This window comes from Lepidochelys kempii, chromosome 7 (assembly GCF_965140285.1).
Source record: "Lepidochelys kempii isolate rLepKem1 chromosome 7, rLepKem1.hap1, whole genome shotgun sequence".
NCBI classification, from domain to species: domain Eukaryota; kingdom Metazoa; phylum Chordata; order Testudines; family Cheloniidae; genus Lepidochelys; species Lepidochelys kempii.
The window spans coordinates 38814717-38835503 of NC_136386.1; the positions used below are offsets into that span (position 1 = coordinate 38814717).

General features: G+C 42.6%; 2 protein-coding genes across 6 annotated transcripts in view; both read left to right on the forward strand.

The window, feature by feature from the left end:
- VGLL4 (vestigial like family member 4) overlaps positions 1-20787 on the forward strand; it is a 161599-nt gene that overhangs the window by 109752 nt on the left and 31060 nt on the right. For 4 of the 5 annotated variants that reach the window (XM_073352305.2, XM_078853690.1, XM_078853691.1 and 1 more), the window contains one exon: positions 17857-18046. In XM_073352305.2, coding sequence (XP_073208406.1) covers positions 17857-18046 — 190 coding nt within the window. Of the gene's footprint in view, positions 1-11445; positions 11674-17856; positions 18047-20787 lie in introns of those variants that run through there. The other variant, XM_073352306.2, reaches the window with a different exon arrangement.
- LOC144930728 (uncharacterized) lies at positions 2592-5647 on the forward strand. The gene is made up of 2 exons (XM_078853689.1): positions 2592-4283; positions 4928-5647. The coding sequence occupies exons 1-2, from the start codon at positions 3803-3805 to the stop codon at positions 5362-5364; spliced, it is 918 nt and encodes a 305-aa protein (XP_078709815.1). The 5' UTR covers positions 2592-3802; the 3' UTR covers positions 5365-5647.

Genomic DNA, 20787 nt, shown 5'->3' on the forward strand with positions numbered 1-20787 from the left:
CAAGGGTGGGAGTGTGGCCCAGCAATGCTTCATATAGGAACAAACAAAACCAAAGCTCACAATGAAAATCCGTGAAGTGAAGGCAGTTAAAGGTGGTGTGAAGAATGTGTTTTTTCACTGGCAGAAATTCTCATTGATTTTTTTGAGAGTGGCACCTGGATGCTATGATGGTGGGCACTTCAGAAATGGCTAGACAGACACTGTTCCCGTGGCTCACTGAAAGGCAACTTAGCTAACCACCACTATGTTTTAGCCATTCTCGTACTTGTAAAACAACCAGACTTGGAAATTTCTAAACTCTGCAGCTCTGAGGGGTTTCGAAATCAGATACTAAGATATTTGCCCTTGTTGATCTGTATTACTGTCTTAAGACTGTCCCCAGACTTGTTCCACCCCTCATGATCAATGTTTGATCTTCCTAATTTTAATTCAGCAGGTCATAAGAAAAAGCAAAAATATCTTGTTTCTGTGACCCTAAAATAACCTAGGAAGAAGAGTAAATACCATACAACAGTTAGCCAACTAAAACAGGAATATCCAATTGTGCTGAATATTTATTGTTTGGAAAGTATTCTGCTAAGAAGCGGAAGCTTTAGAAAAACATATTCCTAGCATTAAAAAGAAATAGACATGAGAGTACAGCACCTCCTTTGTGGTGGTTTTATATGCATTTTAAATGGGGAGAGGGAAGGGGAAGTGCAACATGATTCATACCAAACTAGTTAAAACCCAGCCAGTTTCTTGGATTTGGTATAAATATTTATAGCGTGTAAGGGGATTTTTTTTTTAATATGGTGGTTCCTGCTAAAGGCCTTTAGATGTGCTCTTCTGACATCTGGTGTGCATTGCTGCTGTTTCACCCCCACCCTTCAGCTTTCATGCTGTGGCATCTTGGGAAAGCTATCACAGTCACTCTGTGGTCAGCTTAAATTAAATCACATGGAGCCATCTGAGAGAGTGCTGACATGCACAGTTTTCCTGCTGAACAGTCTGAAACCAGTGGCTACAGTTAAGAGGTGAACTTTTCACTGCTGCCCTATTCTAGACAGCAGACTGCATCATTCACCAGAGAACTCCAGAGCTGGAGCAATGAAGATGTCCAGCACTAGTACTGACCCTTACAGCAGCATGGTTGGTTCTTTCTCTCCAGGGTCCCCCTTCCTTCCAGTATTTCTGCAACTAAGGTATCTGTGACACAGCTTAGTTTATTAGCCAACAATTAGAAATCCTCTTCTTTGAGAATCTTGAAAGTCCTACTTCCTAGCAGTGTAGGTAACTGCCTGGCAGTACTACAGCACTTGCCTTAGGAAGCACAGAATTTATGTTTGCAGTGGATTAAATTCACCACCACCGTAATTGGTTACAAGTGGCTCTCACTGAGTCTATATAGAAATGAATGTGATTAGTGAAACAAATGTTTGAATACGCTTTGTGAGGTATTTTGCATTTCCAGCACCTTTAATCCAAAGGATCTTAGTTTTTGATAGGCTCTAATTCAGCCTTCCAACAAGCCTGTGAAATAGGCAAATATTATCCCTAGTTACAGATGGGGAGAGTGAAGAAAAGAGAGGTTAAGGGACTTGGTCAAGTTCACACAGTGAATCAGTGGCAAAGCTGGGAATGGGACTCAGAACTCCTGACTTTACAGTCCTTTGCCTCAACCAGTAAACCATATCATGATCTCAATCTGTTAGTGACCTAGATATGCTTTCAATTATCTGCTTTTGAAATATGCAAATAAAAATTCCTGTGAATCACCTATGTCAGGAAAATTTAGCATGTGTCTTAAAGCTCAGTGTCTGAACTAAATCCTTTCTCCCTTGTTAGCATGGGATGGGATAAACAGAGCCTTTAGTGCCTCCCAAAGGGGCCCTGCCTCCCAGCTATAATGAACCCTGGTGTCTCCCTGAATTGAACATAACTGAGGAAAGTTTTAGGATTCCTACTAATTGGGTGCTAGCTGTCCTAAAAAAAGATTATTCCGAGTGGCCTTGAAAGGAGCCAGAATTCCGTCCCTCTCCCCAACAACGTGAACCAGGGCAGGTGCTCTGCAGACATCAGCTGGTTTGTTTATGCTTTTGTGTTCCATGTTCTAGAGACTTGTGAGGTTCAAGAAAAAAATGTGGCCAGACACACTGCTAGTTCGTTTTATGTTTGTTTCCAAAAATCTGTCCATACATCTGAAATACTGGAGGTGGTGTTGGGCGGGGAGACTCCAGCTAAGTTGCTATCCAGCTGTGGGATCCTGGGCGTGCTGCAACGAGGCAGAGTTCCACAAAAGCCAGGGTAAGATCACGTTTACCTCTGTGGCCAGTGGCACCAGTCTCCCAGCTGAAGACATCACCCATGCTGTCCAATGACCACGGCTTTCCCATTCACTAATTCGTAACTGGAGTTTGGAGCAGCACAAGCTCTATTGCAGGTTGGAGCATATGCCATATTTAATAGGTGGTGGACGGTGGAGGTACACCAAGGTTTTTAAATATGCACTTTTAAGGTAATGCAGGGAAGTGTTACCCTAAGAGAGTTGGAACTGGTATACTTTCTAGTAGTCCAGAACTATTGAAGCAAGTAATTAGCTGGAATGTAATATTATGATAGTGCATAGTTGGAGATTTGATTGCTAGAGTTCTTGGATCAGTCGCTGTTCTCACATGAGTGATGGGCAGAAACATCAGTGAAATCTGGATCTTGTTTCTAGCAGTCTGTCCAGAGATCCCTGTGTTTGCTGTGCTGAATGTAGGGGTGATTGATGGAGGCATGTTTCTGCTTCTTTGACTGGAAGAAATAGGGAAAGGTTGAAATTGTGAGCCTGAAGGCAGGTGAGCCAAGAAAAGAGTGCACCAGCAAAGGACTAATAAGAATTAGGGACTGGGTGAGAGAGCAAGACAATGGAGTCCTGGCTGAAGTCCTTTGAGATGTAGAATGCGCCCTCACTGATATCAAGACCATCCACCCAGAGTGCCTCAGAGGCTCTGATTTATGCTCATTCCCTCAGTTTCCAGGAGCTCTGACAAACTTATCCTGGTTGACCAGAAATCTCTGATCGGTGGTAGGAAATCCTGTCCAGTCAGCGTGTAATTTCTCAGTAGTAGACACAGCCCTTCCTCTATCTTTCCTGTCTGACTTAGCTTCCTCTCTGTGAAAGGTTTATTGGAAGTGAGGTTGTAACGTGGGCCCTCAAACCACCATCCTCTGCTTAAACTAAATTGGCCAGCTCTTTCTCTGAAGTACAGTCCCATCAGTCCTTTAACACCCCAGGACAGACTGCTTCCTGCAGCTCATTTAGTCTCTGATAACATCTATTACAGTCACTATGAGAAGGTTCATTTTAATGAGAGGGAATAGCCAGCTTCTTTTTCTGAGACTGAGGGCTTGGCTACACTTGCGAGTTACAGCGCATAAAAGGAGCCCCGAGCACACTAGCTCACTACCAGTCCTCACTGGCAAGGCACGCAGAGCACTCTGACTCCGCGGCTGGTCCACTCCTGGTACTTCACCTCAGTGAGTGGAATAAAGTTTTGTGCGCCCCCACTGGAGCGCTGCAGTGCCAGTGTGGATGCCCTGGCCTGTTAATGCGCTCTGATCGGCCTCCATAAGTGTCCCATAATGCCTGTTCTAGCCACTCTGGTCATCACTTTGAACTCTACTGCCCTGCCCTCAGGTGACCAACCATCAGACCCGCCCTCTAAATTTTCTGGGAATTTTGAAAATCCCCTTCCTGTTTGCTCAGCCAGGCGTGAAGTGCTCTCATCGAATCTTTCCAGGTGACCATGCTTCCACGCACCAGGTGATCCTCAGTATGGAGCAATGGCGAGGTGTTTTGGGGGAGGAAGCTGTCCAGTCTCAGCTGCGCTCCAGCCGAAGGAATTACGATACCTTCGGGCACATACAAAGGCACATGATGGAACGGGGCCATTACAAGGATGCACTGCGCAGGATTAAAGTGAAGGAGCTGCGGAATGCCTACCGCAAAGCCCGCGAGGCAAACCGCTGCTCCGGTGCTGCCCCTGGGTCCTGCCGTTTCTACAAAGAGCTGGACGCGATACTTGGGGGCGACCCCACCTCCACTCCCAGTACCAACATGGACACTTCACAGCCCAGTTCAACAAGGAGGGAGGAGGAAGAGGAGCAGCAAAGCAGGAGCAAGGGCGCTGAGGCGGAGGAAGACACTCCGGAATCCCTAGATGCATGCAGCCAGGAGCTGTTCTCAAGCCAGGAGGAAGGTAGCCAGTTGTGGAGGCTGGTGCTTGGGGAAGGACAAATACCAGAGGAGGTTCCCGGTAAGCAGCTTTTATTTTGGGAAGGAAGTTTTTCAGTGTGGGATCTCGGGGTGAGGAGGGTTAGGGCTGCATGCATGCCTAGATGCGGAATAGGGCGTTGATGTGCTCTCTCACATCGTGGTAATCGGCTCAGTGATTTCTTCAAAGGTCTCATCCAGAACTTGGGCAATGCGCTTGCGCAGGTTTCTCAGGAGAGTCACTGTGTTCCTTGTCCCAGTAAGACTAACTTGTCCACACCACTGTGCCGTGAAGGGCGGGGGGGACCATTGCTGCACACAGGCAAGCTGCATTACAGTAGAAGACCCTCTCTTGCTTCCCAGGTCACCCTCAGCAGCGAGATATCTTCCAGGACGAATCCCTGTGGAAAATGTGGGGACAGTGTTCAGTATAGGGGCGCCCTGGTGCTATTGGCTCTCCCCAAGGCACAGAAATCCAGAGGACAGTACAGCTGTGAAACAATCAGTCACGCTTGACCCTGTGCTTGCTTACTATTTTGGGGCTCCCTTGGATTATGTGCGCACGCTTTGGGATGGGCACATTATGCTATTGTGTAGACTGTGCTTGCCCGTAAGTACGGGGGAATCATTGCTCTGTCTGGTGTGAACAATGCTGCCTCTGTTAAGTGTTGCATTTTGCCTTTACAGCTGCAACCTTGAGATCTCAGCCGTCCGTGTTATCACCGGTCAAAAGACTCCAAAGAATCAGAAAGAGGCCACGTAGAAGCAAGGAAGACATGTTGCATGAAGTAATGCAGCATTCAAGTAATGAAAATCGAAAAGTGCAGGAGTGGCAGGACAGTGAAAGGAGGATCTGCCAGCAGAATGAGGACCGCCGGCACAAAAGTGCGGAGCTCTGGCAGCAAAGTACGGATCGGCTGATAAGCAAAATGGAGTGCCAAGCGGACTCGATCCAGGCACTCGTAGCCATGCAGGCGAAGCACTGCCCGAGCCCCCCTGCAGCCCTTGTCCCAAAACTCTTTCCCTTGTGCCCCCATGTCACCTCCAACCCACTTTTCCCAACATCCGGGTTCTTACCGCCACCAGCTGCCTCCAACACCTGTAGCTTCACCACCCAGCCCTGAAAACTACGACTCTTACCCACTGCACTCAGCCCCCATCACCATGCAGTATAGCCATCCTGAAGTGCAGCACTCATTGCACAGCACTCCAGACAGGAAGGCTGAGTATGATAACAGGACATACGCAAATCTGTGATTGTACCTTTCCCCACCCCATTGGCCTTTCTGTTTCCCAAGCAGTTGTGTTTCTTTTCAATAAATGAATTTTCTTTTCAAAAAATGGATTTTTTGGCTTTGAAAACATTCTTTATTATTGCATAAAGTAAAAGATACCTTAGCCCAGGAAAGAAACAGGCACTGCAAGTCAGCGTAGCAAACACAGATTCCTACTAACATTGGAACCACTGCACTTCACTCCCGTGCAGGGCACCAGACATTACTGGTGGCTTTCAGCCTCAAATTGCTCCCTCAGGCATCCCTAATCCTTGCAGCCCTGTGCTGGGCCCCTCTAATGGCCGTGCTCTTTGGCTGTTCAAATTCAGTCTCCAGGTGTTGAACCTCCGAGTTCCATGCCTGAGTGAATCGTTCACCCTTCCCTTCACAAATGTTATAGAGGGTACAGCATGCGGATATAACCGCGGGGATGGTGTCATTGGCCAGGTCCAGCTTCCCATACAGAGAGCGCCAGTGGCCCTTAAAACAGCCAAAAGCACACTCCACAGTCATTCTGCACCGGCCCAGCCTGTTGTTGAACCACTCCTTGCTGCTGTCAAGGCTCCCTGTTTAGGGTTTCATGAGCCAAGGCATTAAAGGGTAAGTGGGGTCTGCAAGGATCACAATACACATTTCAACTTCCCCTACGGTGATCTTCTGGTCTGGGAAAAAAGTCCCGGCTTGCAGCTTCCTGAACAGGACAGTGTTCCGAAAGATGCGTGCATCATGCAGGTTTCCGGGCCAGCCTGCGTTCATGTCAATGAAACGCCCACAGTGATCCACAAGCGCCTGGAGAACTATAGAGCAATACCCCTTCCTATTAACGTACTCAGAGGCTAGGTGGGCTGCTGCCAGAATTGGAATGTGTGTGCCATCTATTGCCCCTCCGCAGTTAGAGAAACCCATTTGTACAAAGCCATCCACAATGTCATGCACGTTACCCGGAGTCACAGTTCTTCTGAGCAGAATGCGATTAATGGTCCTGCAAACTTGTATCAACACAATTCCAGCGGTCGACTTCCCCACTCCAAACTGGTTAGCGACTGATCGGTAGCTGTCTGGAGTTGCCAGCTTCCAGATTGCAATAGCCACCCACTTCTCCACCATCAGGGCAGCTCTCAAGCTCGTGTTCTTGTGCCGCAGGGTGGAGGCGAGCTCATCACACAGTCCCATAGAAGTGGCTTTTCTCATCCGAAAGTTCTGCAGCCACTGCTCGTCATCCCAGACTTGCATGACGATGTGATCCCACCACTCAGTGTTTGTTTCCCAAGCCCAAAAGCGGTTTTCCCTGGTGGTGAGCATGTTCGTGAATGCCACAAGCAAACTCGTGTCACATGCATTACTCGAGTCGATATCGTCGGAGCCCTCACTGTCACTTTGGATCATAAGGAATAACTCAACTGCCAAACGTGACATGTTGGCGAGACTCGTCAGCATACTCCTCAGCAGTTCGGGCTCCATTCCCGCAGACTGAAAGGGAAGACAGAGTGCGCAGTACAAAAAATGTTCAAAGATGGTGCAAAATATGGACGGAAGTACAGGGATTGCTGGGATGCGAACCGATGCATCCTGGGGCATTGGGACAGGACCCAGAATGCCCCGCATCTCGCCCCATTCCCACAAGCCACAGTGCCACCATGGGAAGAGGTGCTCTGTGGGATAGCTGCCCATAATGCACCACTCCTAATGCCGCTACAAGTGTTGCAAATGTGGCCATGCCAGTGCGCTTGTTCCTGTCAGTGTGGCCAAACAGCAGCGCTTTCCCTACTGCGCTCTCCAAAGGCGGTTTAACTCAAAGTGCTCTACATCTTCAAGTGAGGAATGACTTCTGCTAGAGCAGTGATTTTCAATCCATGGCCTGCAGATCCCTGGGGATTCGCAGACTATATCTACAATTTCCAAAGGGGTCTGCACCGCCATTCAAAATCTTTTAGGGGTCCACAAATGAAAAAAGGTTGAAAACCACTATGCTAGAGGAACCAAATTACTTATATGTTGGCCATTTTCTTTACTGTTGAAGAAGGAAAGTTCAATATTATAGATCCCTTCTATCTGCTAGTGTATGTTGACATTAATAATGCCTGGACTGCTCCTGATATTAAGTTAATCCTTCCCTCATAGTGCAGCTGCGAGCATATAAAGTTTAGCTAAGTTGAAACTGTGAATCGCAGTTCCCCGGGCTCCAAAGTAAACTCTGTGACGATCTGTTCTTCAAACAAATCCTTCGCCTAGCTCTGATGGGGAACAGCATGCCCTGAGATTCCCTGGAAAAGAATGATTTTACAAGTTCTTGATCACCAACATTTCTCTCTTCATTCCCTTTATGCAACCCAATACACAATGAAATGGCTGGGAGAACTTCTGATGCTTCCAAGAAAGCCACATCTTAATGTACCCAAAGGGTGTCATTCTTCTCTGATGAAATCTTCCATTGTCTCCATGAGAGCATCTTTGCATCTCAGTCCTGTATCTGTATCCTTACCATTCCCTTTGCTACGCTCTTGATTTATATGGTAGGAGGAGAAGACGCTGCTAAATTCAAGCTTGTTCTTTTGTAATTTGAGGGAAACTGCACGGGCAACCTTTATGTCAAACCCTTGCTCAAAAAGAAGGGCATATTGCCTGCTGGGTCAAAATAGTCTTCTTCCTTCTGATGTTATACAGACAGAATTTTGTGTATTCCTTTTGTTACAGTCAAGGTAGGTATCCTTGTTATAAAGCTAACTGTTCTATCTCAGTTTCCCAGAGGAATTGTGGTACTACCCAGGCTGCTCTTCATCAAGGCTGTTTGAGTTTTGAAGATAGGGTAGAAACTTGTTGCATTTCCTCATCAGCGGAGACCGATCAGCATCATCCACTAGCCCCCCCTTTCCATGTTACCTATGACTATTTCATAGTTTCTGTGTCCACATTTTCTATCCCTAAAGGTGCAGACACATCTCCAGGAAATAAAGCCATAGCTGTGAGGCAAGACTTCTAGGCCTTTGTCCCATATCTCTTAGCAGATAAAATCCCTGTCATTTTGCTTCAGTAAGGGAAAGAGCTTGCAAGCTTCACAAAATGGTACTCAAAGTGCATGGGAACACAGCCAACACCATAGCGATTATGCAGACCAGCCTGGTTCAGCTATCTGTAGACAGGCATTATCTTCTGCCTCCTTTACCCCTTCTCCTCTCCCATGATTCTACACTCTGATCTAAAGACACCGTTGTCCATGAGCTGACGTTTTAGAAATTAGCTCTCCAGCATAAGAGGTCTGTACTTCTTGAGTAGCTGACTCTTTCCTCAGCTCCACAATATCTGTTGCCTGTGGTAGAAGTTACAAGTGTTTTTGTTTGTTGTTTTAGTGTTTGGACTAAGGTTTGTTTCTTTAGCCTTGGACTGCACAGTATTTCTGTCAAGAGGACCATGAAAAAAGCGTTGTTGCAGTCCAAACGCTGCACGTTAGCAGCATCTGGGGAAGAATACTGGCTCACATCCCCTAGTAAAGAACACTACAGAATCAACAGGCTGAAGGGATCCAGTGTCAGTCAGGCGTGTATTCCTTGCATGGAGCCTGAGAGTATGTCTATGCTGCAGTTAAATACCCATGACTGTCCTGTTTCAGCTGACTCAGGGCTGTTTAATTGCAGTTTAGATGTTCGGGCTCAGGTTGGACCAAAAAGTTTGCATTTAGGAGATACTGCCCATGCCATATCCGGGAAGCAGATGGAGTGTCCAAGAGCTACCAGATGCAATAGCCAAAAGCTACAGTTATGTTACAGTACTTAATTTTACATGGAACTACCCAGTTTAAAATTCCCCCGACATGTATTATTACAGAACCCCATCTCACCCCAGTATTGTTCTCCTATAAGATTTGACCAGTGTGGAATTTTGAAATTGCAGGATTTCATATGTATTGCACACCAGGGAAATAGAACAACTAGGTAGACCTTATACAAATACATTGATCTAAAAATATAAATCCCAGAAAATGCATGAGCTAGCTGAGCAAATAAGAGTACCACATGGCCCTAAGGTTAAAAAAAAAAAAAAAAAGAAAAGAAACCAGCAACCAAACAGCACACTCTTATTTCTAAGAGGACAGAATGCCAACCATATTAGCTGACATACATTCAGATTTGAGTAGTATGTATACATACAGTCCATTAATAAAATGTTGGTCAATTTTGCAAATATTTAACTTTGTTTTTCAGAGGGAGTTATTCAGTTTTGGACTTTCACAAATTGAATCTCCTATTTGCCTCTTTTTGTTATTACATTTAATTTAACTTTTTACGATGTCTCTCGATACCACTCAGCCCTTTAAAATACTGCTTAAGCACCTGATCTAACAAATCTTTCCTATTGTAACCCTACTCTCACTCAGATTTACTTTTGAAGTGGATGGCAAATCTTTAAGCTTTGATCATTTTCACCTAATGACAGACTGGCCTTTGATTGGCTCTGCTTTCCTGTCTCTTATGTTTCAGGATAAGTCACTTACCTTGGTGACAGAGGAAAGAAGAGAGAGACCCAGAAACTGCCACAACTTTGAAAAGGAGTGGTAGTTTGAACTCCAGAACTGAGATACTGGTGGGCCATTCATGACTTTTCACAGATAGAATTTTTCACTAGGTATTATCTATTCATCTTTCCTTTTTTAATGTAGATGTTGAGTTCAGATTTGGGAAACCAAAGGTAGAAACTTTTAACCAACGTCAGTCCTGAAGTTTTCCAGTCACAAGTGTGATGATATTCTATGTAAAGTACTCTAAATATTAACAAAATTAAGCTGAATTTAAGAGGATATTTGTTACTCAGGTTTTTCATGACCACGGTTTTGAGTAAACAAATCTGTATTCATTTTCTATATTGGAAATGGAAATATACAGCTAATGTGTCACATGAAAACAATTTTGGGCCTGATTAAACCCCACTGAAGTTAACAGAAGGTCTCCCATTGACTTCAGTGAGTTTTTAATGCAGCCCATGGAGGTGTTTTTGAGATTTAAAACTTCACAAGGAGGGAAAAATCATTGTCTAGATCTGAAATAGGCCTTTTTAAGTGTTCAGTGATTCATCCATGAGCAATATTACAACACATAGTGCAGTTAGTGGTAAACAAGCACTTCTAATTACATTTAGAATACTGGGTATTTTGCCAGTGAGTTAAATGGAACATGCATCTAGTACAGTCAACAGTAATATAGTTTTATTAAGCAAGAAATATGGGATTTATTGTTTCTTGGAGCAGGTAAATGCCTTTTTCTTCTCTTTTGGAGGCTATAATTTGTTATTCCACTCTGTGCTGCACCCAATAAAAATAATCTGCAGTCATTAAGGAAATACTGCTGCTAATTGGAGAGTTCGGCAGTTGAACCATCAGCAGCCCATTTTACAATGCCATAGGTTTGGAAGCATACTCAAGATCACATACTTGGGGCTGTTAGACCCTGTGCATCCTGACTGTGACCCTGGTACATAGCAATATATTGATCAACATTGCTTTTACTGGAGCAGGAGTGGATTGTGACTCTACTCATGAGCTTAACCACTATACTTCTGGGAGAAGAATAAAGTGAGAGTATAATTCAGGGAGAGAGCAAGTAAAAATATGTTGCATTCATTTGTGGTTCTTCTGTACCATTTTAAATGTTTAATGTATGTTTTTGCTAGGAGAGTGGCCTGTGGGTCAGAAAGTGTGTCAGTTAAGAGTACCCCTTCTTCCTTCTGTGTTGAGCCAGATGAAAAAGAAGCATCTTAGTCCCTTTACATTGCAAGGAAAGAGCCCTCTCTTCATCACAGAAAACAGCAGCAATTGCTTGGGAGATGGTTTCTGTTTCTTTTGGAGCCCGCTTGTCTTCTGCGACTTGGAAAATATATTAATTAACGTTGGTTGTAATTAGGTCTTGCAGGCAAGCTAATGTGGACACTTTTGTTTAGCTGCAGGCTGTCTGGATTCATGTACTGTAGCTGGAAAGAGAGAAGATCTTCCGTTATCTTGCTCAGCACCTTGGAAGCAGGAGTTACTAAGTGTGAGAGAATGCAGAAAGGATCCCATTTTGAATGGCTAGCTTTGACTTCACCGGGACTAGTCACATGCTTAAAATTAGACGTGCTGAAGTGCCTTGCTGAACAGGGGCCTACAACTGCAGTACAGCCAAAACTGCTGAGGTATGAAAAGTGAAATTTGACAGAAATAGGCGTCCCTAAAGATTGACGTATGGTGTTTAGGAGCTCCATGGAGTGGAAGCATGCAGGTTAGCTCCAGCCCGCCTGCTCTGTAGCTTCATTTCCTCCTACCCACCTGCCCTGCCGCCACTCTGGCTGATCACCAAAGGTACACAGGATGAAGCCCTGCTCCTGCACACCGTAGGAGTGCCACAGCACAGGAACGCACCTGGCCTGCAGAACTCCTCTCTCTTAAAGGTTGAAAGCTTGTCTCTCTCACCAACAGAAGTTGGCTCAGTAAAAGATATTACCTCAGCTACCATGTCTCTCTAATAAGTTCTTAACTGGAGTTTAGGTGCTTAGCTTACCATGTACCTTTCCCTGCTCCTGCATATTACAGAGTAGTTCAAACTACTAAAATTACTACATACCTGTTTCTATAGAAGTGTAATATATAGAGAAATATGCACAGGGTGCATGTACAAGCTCGACTTATTCAGGCAACCTTAATGTTGACATTTCCTGGCCCTTGAGCGCTTAACCATGCACCCTTTAAGCTATAGTAATGAAGTGCTTTCTACGGAATATAGCACTCTCAATGCCTTTCACATTGGAGTCAGTCTTAGCAAGTGCTACTGAACCAGATTCACGGTGTGTGGGTCAAATACAGGCTGCTGCCTTGATGATCTCTCCAGTGAGCACACCCACCATCTGCAGGAGGAAAATATCGCTGCAGCCAGATTCTGGCCCAAAGCAGCCCTTTGCACTGCCTCCCATCCTCCATACAGTCTATCCCCATGAAGGGTAGAGATAGCCGGGGCGGGGTCTGTGGTGTGACTGGAACTGTGTGCCGAGGCAACAGCCCAGTGGGGCACTAAATTATGGTATGTTCCTCCTGTGGCAGGCCCTAAGTGTTCCACCATCAAGGGCAGACCTGCAGAAAACCCTTTCCTTATCGGATGCAGGAGCCAGAATATGACAGGCAACATAATGGCCATGTTTCAGCTTCTGGACATGTGTTTTCTGGCACACCTCTCTTCACACTGTTAGCCAGAAGTTCTCAGTGATGGTTTGGATGTTGGCAAATGTTTCCCAGCAATATTTTTCTGCTGTACTTTATACGTTGAAGCTTGGGTTCTTGCTAGCCTGGTGTCGTCTTGTGAGGAAGCTGATCGGGTCCAATGCCACATAAATGAATGATTTATGAACTATAAAGCCAGAAGGGACTACTGTGATTGATCTAGTTAATCAATCAACCTACTGCATAATACAGGTCATAGAACTTCCCTGAATTGATTCCTGTTTGAGGAGAGTGCTCTATTACAAGAGGGGAAATGGAGGCACTCCCAACTATACCATAAAATCAATTTTAAACCATTTCCAGCGGCTACCTTCGTAGCATACGTTAGAATTAGACTGTATCTAGTCACTGATTTTTTTTTCTCATTGTTTTATTAGGAATGTAGTTGTATTCAAATTGTCTTAAAAAACTTATTCTCCAGTCCATCAACTTCTTTTCAATCCATACATTTTTTGTTAAAAGTATACGGCGCTTGTATCAATAACATGACTTCTGATAGCTTGAATATTTATTTATAGACTTTTTATCATTAAATCAAGACTTTCCATTGAACAATCTAAATGGATGCGTGTGCTCCCTTTGGTCAAATAGCCGTTAAAGTAGATCTATGCTAAACTGTGTACCTTAGAAATCTCACACAAAATCTCAGATCTCAGTGAAGACTTAATATCTGCTAGATTTCATATTGCTAAGATTTCACTTGTTTACAACATTTAGCATACTATGAAATATTGTAATGATTTATAATCAGTTGACAAGATTGATGAACAAGGTACATATTGTGATCCAATATCCTTGTTTAATATTGTTCACTTAGTTGTAATTCTTAGATTTCAGCACCTTGCTATAGGTCCCCTACTCTGTACAGAGTAGTTATGAATTGCACAGTTCTTGTTCTGTAATCACATGGATTGTAATTTTACTCCCATTTATGATCACTTCTCCCTGCACTTTATTTCTCCCTGTATGTTTGAGGTGGTAGGGGAATGGAGTAGAAAACACAGAAAGTGGTGGTTAAATTTCACTGCTCTGTCATCTGCACGTTCCTCAGATTCAGAATTTTATTTTAGTCTGCCTTGTGTCGAGGAGTGTATCTTGTAAGTCTTTGGTTGGAAAGATGAAGACTTTCATTTCTGGAGTGTAATTAATGCTCAGATTTTATGGACTTAATAGCAGCCAGCTGGAAAGAGGAAATTGGGAGGGGGAATAGGATATAGTAGCCATGTTTGAATAAGCATGCTGCAGCCTACACTGAGATGCTGGGGTAGGGAGGAAGGAAGCAGGCTGACAAACGTGTGTGTATTAATTTTTTTTATTTCTAGTCTCAGTGAGTCATGAACTTCTCAGAAGATTTTATATGATGCATTTTAAGATTTCTCTGCTATCTTGCTGTCAAATCAGCACTTGTAAAAACATGAATTACGCCTTTATGAAGCTTGTATTGTGTGTAACATTTCGGCAGGGAGACACAGTGCTGGCTGAACTCGAGGAGAAAACACAAATACTATAAATGATCCAGTACTTACGGGACAGTAGCAAGATATTGTAGTACTGATCAGCATGACTGGATGTGGAATGCGTATTTTCTAAACATATAGCTTAGGTTAGATCCATTATACCAAACAAACCTCAGATTTAAACCTGTAAGTTGGTAAAGGAGGGAGCATTCTTGCTGAGTGCATGGAATCCTGTTAACAGAGCTGCATGTTACTGCAGTACTTGTACTATAGGCAGATGGTGCGTCCCGTCATGATCTGTGTTTAGCTTGTCTGTACTCTTATGTTGCCTAACCATTCTAATTGAAAAGAAAACAAAACAAAAAAAGTTGACTGGGATGAATAGCCATAAGCAGAACTATTTGAAAGCGGCAGATACGCAGGGCCTTAGCCCAGCTGCTGGTTGAAACAAAGAGAAGTATTATGAGAAGCATAATGAACGTGCATTGGCTATCGGTGCTTCAGTTGCAGCCCAGACACCGGCCTGTACAGTAATGAATTTTAAAGATTGGGTACAGGCTTGTGGAATTTTATGAAATACAGTTTTATCAGAGTGTTGTCTTGCCAGTAGGATGATGTCAGTCTGGTTACCATAGAGTGTGGTCAGACAGAGACAGACAAATCCAGTCAGTAAAACAGCATTTTGTTTGGTAGACTGAGTTGTGGTTTCTCTCTCCCTGATTTAAATTAAAGTGCTGTAAAGAGGAAAGAGTTGAAAACAAATCTTTTTTTTCTTATTTCAGTTTTTTTTAATGTAAACCAGTTATAGGCCTAATCAGTCTTAAAGGCAACATGAGAGGCTGAATTTGCAGTGGGGGATAAATACAGCATAATGCATGTGGCAGGGGTTATGTTTATAAAACAGTTTATCCCTGCAATTGATGGTGAGGCCATTAGTGTTCATCATGGATCTCACCCTCTCCCGTCCCCCGGCCTTTTCTTCTGGGTTCTTTCTGCCAGCCCTAGGGTTCCAGCCCTGTGAAGTACTGAGCACCTCCAGCAAGATGCTGATGGTCATCCAATTCACTAAGAAAGTCCTCAGCACCTTCTGATACCCAGGGCCTCAGTAACAATATCTTCATGAAGTTGTAGTGGTCATGAGAGTCATCTGATTTAGTTTTGCTGGGTGGCATTGTCATGCCGTGGATGAAATCGCTAGAACGCTCCAAACTAGCTGATTACTTTATTTGCTCTTAGAATAATGATCCCATTATTTTTTGCTAAGTGCATCTAAGAGGCTGAGAGACATGGACCGCTGGAATCTTTGTAGAGCTTGATTGGTTTTATTAGGAGCTAAGGAAGACCCTTTATGCTTTACTAAGTTCCTTTAAAAAGGCTTTTATTACACCAAGTGCAGAAGACGATAGCATTTTGCTATCATGAAATTTCTAATTGAATGTGTTTTATTAATTGAATTAGTAATTCAAACCAGTGCTGTTGCCACCACAGACACGATTTTTGAGGGGGGGAAAAAGTCCTGATACTTGGAAAAATAGAAAAAGGTACAACCAACTTAAGAAATGTTACTTAGTGTCTCTTTGATGTGATACTGTGTCAAACTCCCTGAAAACCAAAACAGTTTCTAGGTTGGCGAATGAATGGTACTGGTAGATTTTTGCCTTTCGCATCCACTCTGAGACTTCAAAAGTGACCTTGAACACGGTGGAGGGAGGAAGGCTTGTGGGGAAGGGAAGTATCAAACTCTTCAGAATGATCAAGATTTCATCTTTTGAAGTGGGTGTCAACTTGCACTTCAAAGATAGAAATGAGGGAGATGTGCTAGGTAGGGAGTAGCTGATTGTGGTATGATTTAGTGCTGTTTTGTAGCCACCGGCTTGTGTCAGAATGTGAGCATGATATATGTGGAGCTCTTTACTGTCAACGTTAAAGGTTGAAAAATGCAGTATAGAATTTATTAATCAGATGGTTAAGTTCTTAATTGCAAACCCCCTACTCCAGCAGAAAAAGTCTTTACAAAAAGGAGGTTTTGACATTAACAATTGGCTGTTTTAATACAGCATGTGATCTGCATGTCCAGTTTCAGAATGTCTGCTGTAGAACATACTTTCTGCTATTTAGTTTCAAGATGGAAAATTCCCATTTAGCTTCGATGCCAGGGTCTTTAATAGAAATCATGACTTGTGGTGTAATATAGGTCACAGTATATTTGCTAGTTTATATCTTACTGACTCAATTGGCAAAATGTTTATTTTTACTGGTAAACTTTCAGGAGGTTTTCTTCTCACTCATTCTTTTTCCAACAAAATAGTACTTGTCACCCGTGTGAATTAGGGCTACTTTCTATAAATCATCTGTTCAACAGTGGTGATCTCAAAATGTGTAGTGGCAGACAAAGATTTCTTTCTTAGGTACCGCATTGCTATAGATGGATTTGCGTTTATCCTAATTTTATTTCCCAAAATTGTGACCATGTGGAAACTAAAATGCTTCAGACACTGAAGGAAAAATACCAATTTTATACTTTAACAAAAGTGTGTGTTTCAGAAGCATTACCAGCGTAGGTAAAGTTGATAGCCCAGATTACCTTCAGATTCCCACAAATCTCCCCCCCGCCAAAGTGATTTTCTTAATCTAAAAGTCCATATGAGGTTTAAATCTGATTTACTGTAGTAGAGGTGGATATATCAATGGAAGCTGTAAATGTTGGTGAACACTGGCATTTAATTGTAAAGGGAAGAAGTTTTCAGCCCCATTTTAAGGCATGCTTAATTACAGCAAAGGGATATGCTATATAAATGTATCATTTCTTGAATTTGTATACACAACTCCTGTATAGTGCAAATGAGATTTCCTGCTAAATCTCAGATGCTGTGATGAGGTATATCTCCTGGGTTTACTGCTAGCTTATCTAGTTGAAAGTTAACTTGTTTAGGATTGAATTTTTATGATCCTTGTGCCAGGCAGGCACGTTCTTTTGTTCATTGCACTAAAATGACTTTAAAGGGCCAAATTTACACCAGTGTCAGCAAGAGCAGAATTTTTCCCTTAATGTTCACCAAGAGTAATTAGATTAATATATTTGACAGGTTTGATTCAGGCAATATTTTATATAATATAAATGTAAAGTTTAGTCAATAAATAATTTATATCCTGAGTATTTGGCACAAATGTGAACTGTAGTCCCAGAATTTAAAGACGTTGGGATGGGAAGGAACAAAGGCTACATAGCGCACACACACAAAAACAGTCAGTCATGCTTTGTATCATAAGGTAATGTAAGTTCAGTGTTGAGTTGGCCTATTCTATTAAAAGAAATGCTTCTGAATAAAAATATTTTTTAAGACTGCACTGGCTCAACCTTTAGGCTCACCCAAGGTGAGTAAACTACCCTTTCTGTAGTGGATTTTTTCAGCTGTTACTTTATTCCAATATTTTTATTTTTAATCAGGATCTTAAACAGTTTCTTGCTTGAAAGACATGTCTTCTGAATGATGCCTAATACTTGGCTTCTAACCACTCTTTCAGTGTGTCCTGAATGTGCTGTGTGGCTTGTGCCCCATTACTGTGTCAAAAACTTCCCCTTAAGAGTTGTTTTTAAAAGGGGATGTTTTTTTCCCTGTGTTTATTTTACCTTGTGTTCTTGTGTAGGTGAAGCAGCTCTAAGAGGTGAGCCCAGAATGCAGTCTCTTCCAGTATCCTCTGCTCTAACCAACCATCGAACAGGCCCTCCTCCCATCAGCCCCAACAAGAGAAAGTTCAGCATGGACCAAGGGGAAGATGAGCTAGACTGTGAAAATGAACATGTCTCTAAAATGAGTCGAATGTTCAACCCGCACCTGTAAGTTTCTCTCTTTCAATGCCTTTATTTCCTAGCCAAATAGAATCTAATGCCACTTTTGTCCCTTTAATTACAATGTGTTGTTTTTTTGTAAATTTGCATGTTGAAAATTATAGTATACCTTGGATTTAGGGCCAGACTCTTCCTATCGTGAGAGGTAGGTCTGTCTGTATGACGATCAAGAGGATTACATGGCACTTTAAAACTGTTTTTATAGCAGGTAGTAGGAATTATGTTGATTGTGTACATCATAATATTTATATCTAGGTAATAGCTTTTTTAAAATAATACCCCCTTTTTTTTAACCTGTTCCCTTCACATCCCACACCCTTAAGCTTTTTACCCTGTGGAGAAAAAGAGGTAAAAGTGCTTCACATTTTTCTAAGGCCAGGAGACTCTGAGCCCAGCTGTTCAGTAGATTCCAGCGTGACAACTGGACAGGCTGCAGTTGTTGCTAGAAGTTATTTATGTGATCATATTCAGACCCCAAAAGTGCATTTCATTAGGAGGTGAAACAGGTAATATATGGAGAAGGGGTGTGTGCGTGTGAGTGAGTGAGTGAGAGAGAGAGAGAGAATATCATTGAGGTGCCGTTTGTGCTGTGTTCTTGTTGTTCTTGGGAATGCTGTTCTGGTTGGCATGAAGTCTAGGCTTAGAGAATTCCTTTCATTCTTGACTGGAGGAAGTGATCAGAGTACTTCAGCAGTCAGAGGTAGCTTGATAACTGCATACTGTTCCCTGCTGCCTCAGCTGAAATGGCCCTCTGCATTCCTCACATTCCACGCTGCTTTGGACTGTTGTGTTCAGTCACAAGATAGGGACAGAGGTATTTATCCTCAAATAAATCACCATAGTGTTAGTCAGAGGCTGGGTCTGCAGTCTGCAGTCTTGGAATTTGTTACAAATCAGGAATCCAGCGCTGAAGTAATGCAAAACAGTGATGCACACAAGTGGAGAAAGACTTCTCATTTGCAGCATGGCTTTTTCTCTCTCTCTCTCTCTCTCTCTTTAACTTAACTATTTACAGCCCTTCTCTTTCTTGCAAATGAGAATGCTAGCCTTGGAAAAAATGAAGTACTTTGTTTCTGAGGCAATACAAAAACATATATGGAGAATTTTTATGACATTTTTGTATTATAATGTTATTTAATGGAAAATGTGTAATTTTCAAAACTGACATGGTGGAAATATAATAAAACATAACTAGCAGTTATGTATATTGTGCCACTTTATACAGTGCAGGCCATAAAAAAGGTGGAGTTTGAACTGACACATTCACGTGCAGCCTAAATTGGCTTCAAAGCTAAAGCTCTGGAAATGAGAAGGTAAAGTCAGTTCCTTCATGCAGTCCCATGGCTTAGATGGATCTTAAAGGTGACTGTACTTAGTCTTCAGAGTAACAGCCGTGTTAGTCTGTATTCGCAAAAAGAAAAGGAGTACTTGTGGCACCTTAGAGACTAACCAATTTATTAGAGCATAAGCTTTCGTGAGCTACAGCTCACTTCATCAGATGCATATCGTGGAAACTGCAGCAGACTTTATATATACACAGAGAATATGAAACAATACCTCCTCCCACCCCACTGTCCTGCTGGTAATAGCTTATCTAAAGTGATCATCAGGTGGGCCATTTCCAGCGCAAATCCAGGTTTTCTTAGTCTTGTTTTTCTGCAAAGCACTTTTGTTCAGCAGACTGGTTCTTTCAGTGTCTTAGTGTAGGAAAGATGTGTCTCCCCCTACAATAATATGGTGTAGGTATTGTCTGCCCTGTGGTCCCATGGTGTGAATCAAATCATACATTTTAACAAGACTCTCTAGTTCAGAGAGGAAAAAAAATCTATCACAACACATACTGTACCCTCTTTCACTTTGTTTTTAATCTTCAAACTAAAAGATTTCTAGCAGATAATACTCAATTCTTTGAACCAAATGTCACAAAACTCAGACATTTCAGATGTCTCTAATAAAAAAAATTAACAAACACTCCCTGAATTTTGCACTGTAAACAAAAAAGTTACATTTCTCTAATGATTTCCAGATTTTCCCTTTTTCTTTGTCTCTGGTTATGTTTGATCTTGAGTTAGCAATATAAATGCATTATATAAGACTTTGTAAAAGGCTTAGACAAAGTTTTGACTTAAAAAAAATTAAGCATCTGCAGTAAAAGCTTGTTTTTGTTACTTTATCACTAAAGACATCATAGTATATTAGGGGAAAGAAGTGTTGTACTGATTACTATTGGCAGTAACAGTTTACTGGCTTGGAGGGTCTGGAAAAGATAATTTGGCAGCATTTCATTTAGAAAAACAAATAATTCATGTTTAGCTGCTGTTGCTGCCAATATCATGTTATATGGAAACTCTGTCCTTTTGAAGACTGGATGGCAAGATTAATTGTATTAAACATAGACAAGAAGATAGAGAAGAGGATTATAAAATTTCAGTTTTGCTCAGGCCTATTGGAACTAATTTAAAAGAAAAAGATGTAGGTTTTGGAATTCGGGAAAGTGATATATATTTTCTGTGCCACAAAATAGAAGATTGTTCCACTGCTCTGAGTTGGTATTAAACCCCTATTTAAACCACAATTGGTCTGATGTACTCCCAGGCGTCTGCCAGTGGAACCTGGGCTGTGCCTGCAGGCTCCTTGAAATGGCTAGTCTAAGTGTGTGCAGCTTTGTCCTGGGAGAAGGCATGGCCAGGACTCCTGGTGCATTAATTCAACACATCCCCAAGGTAGCC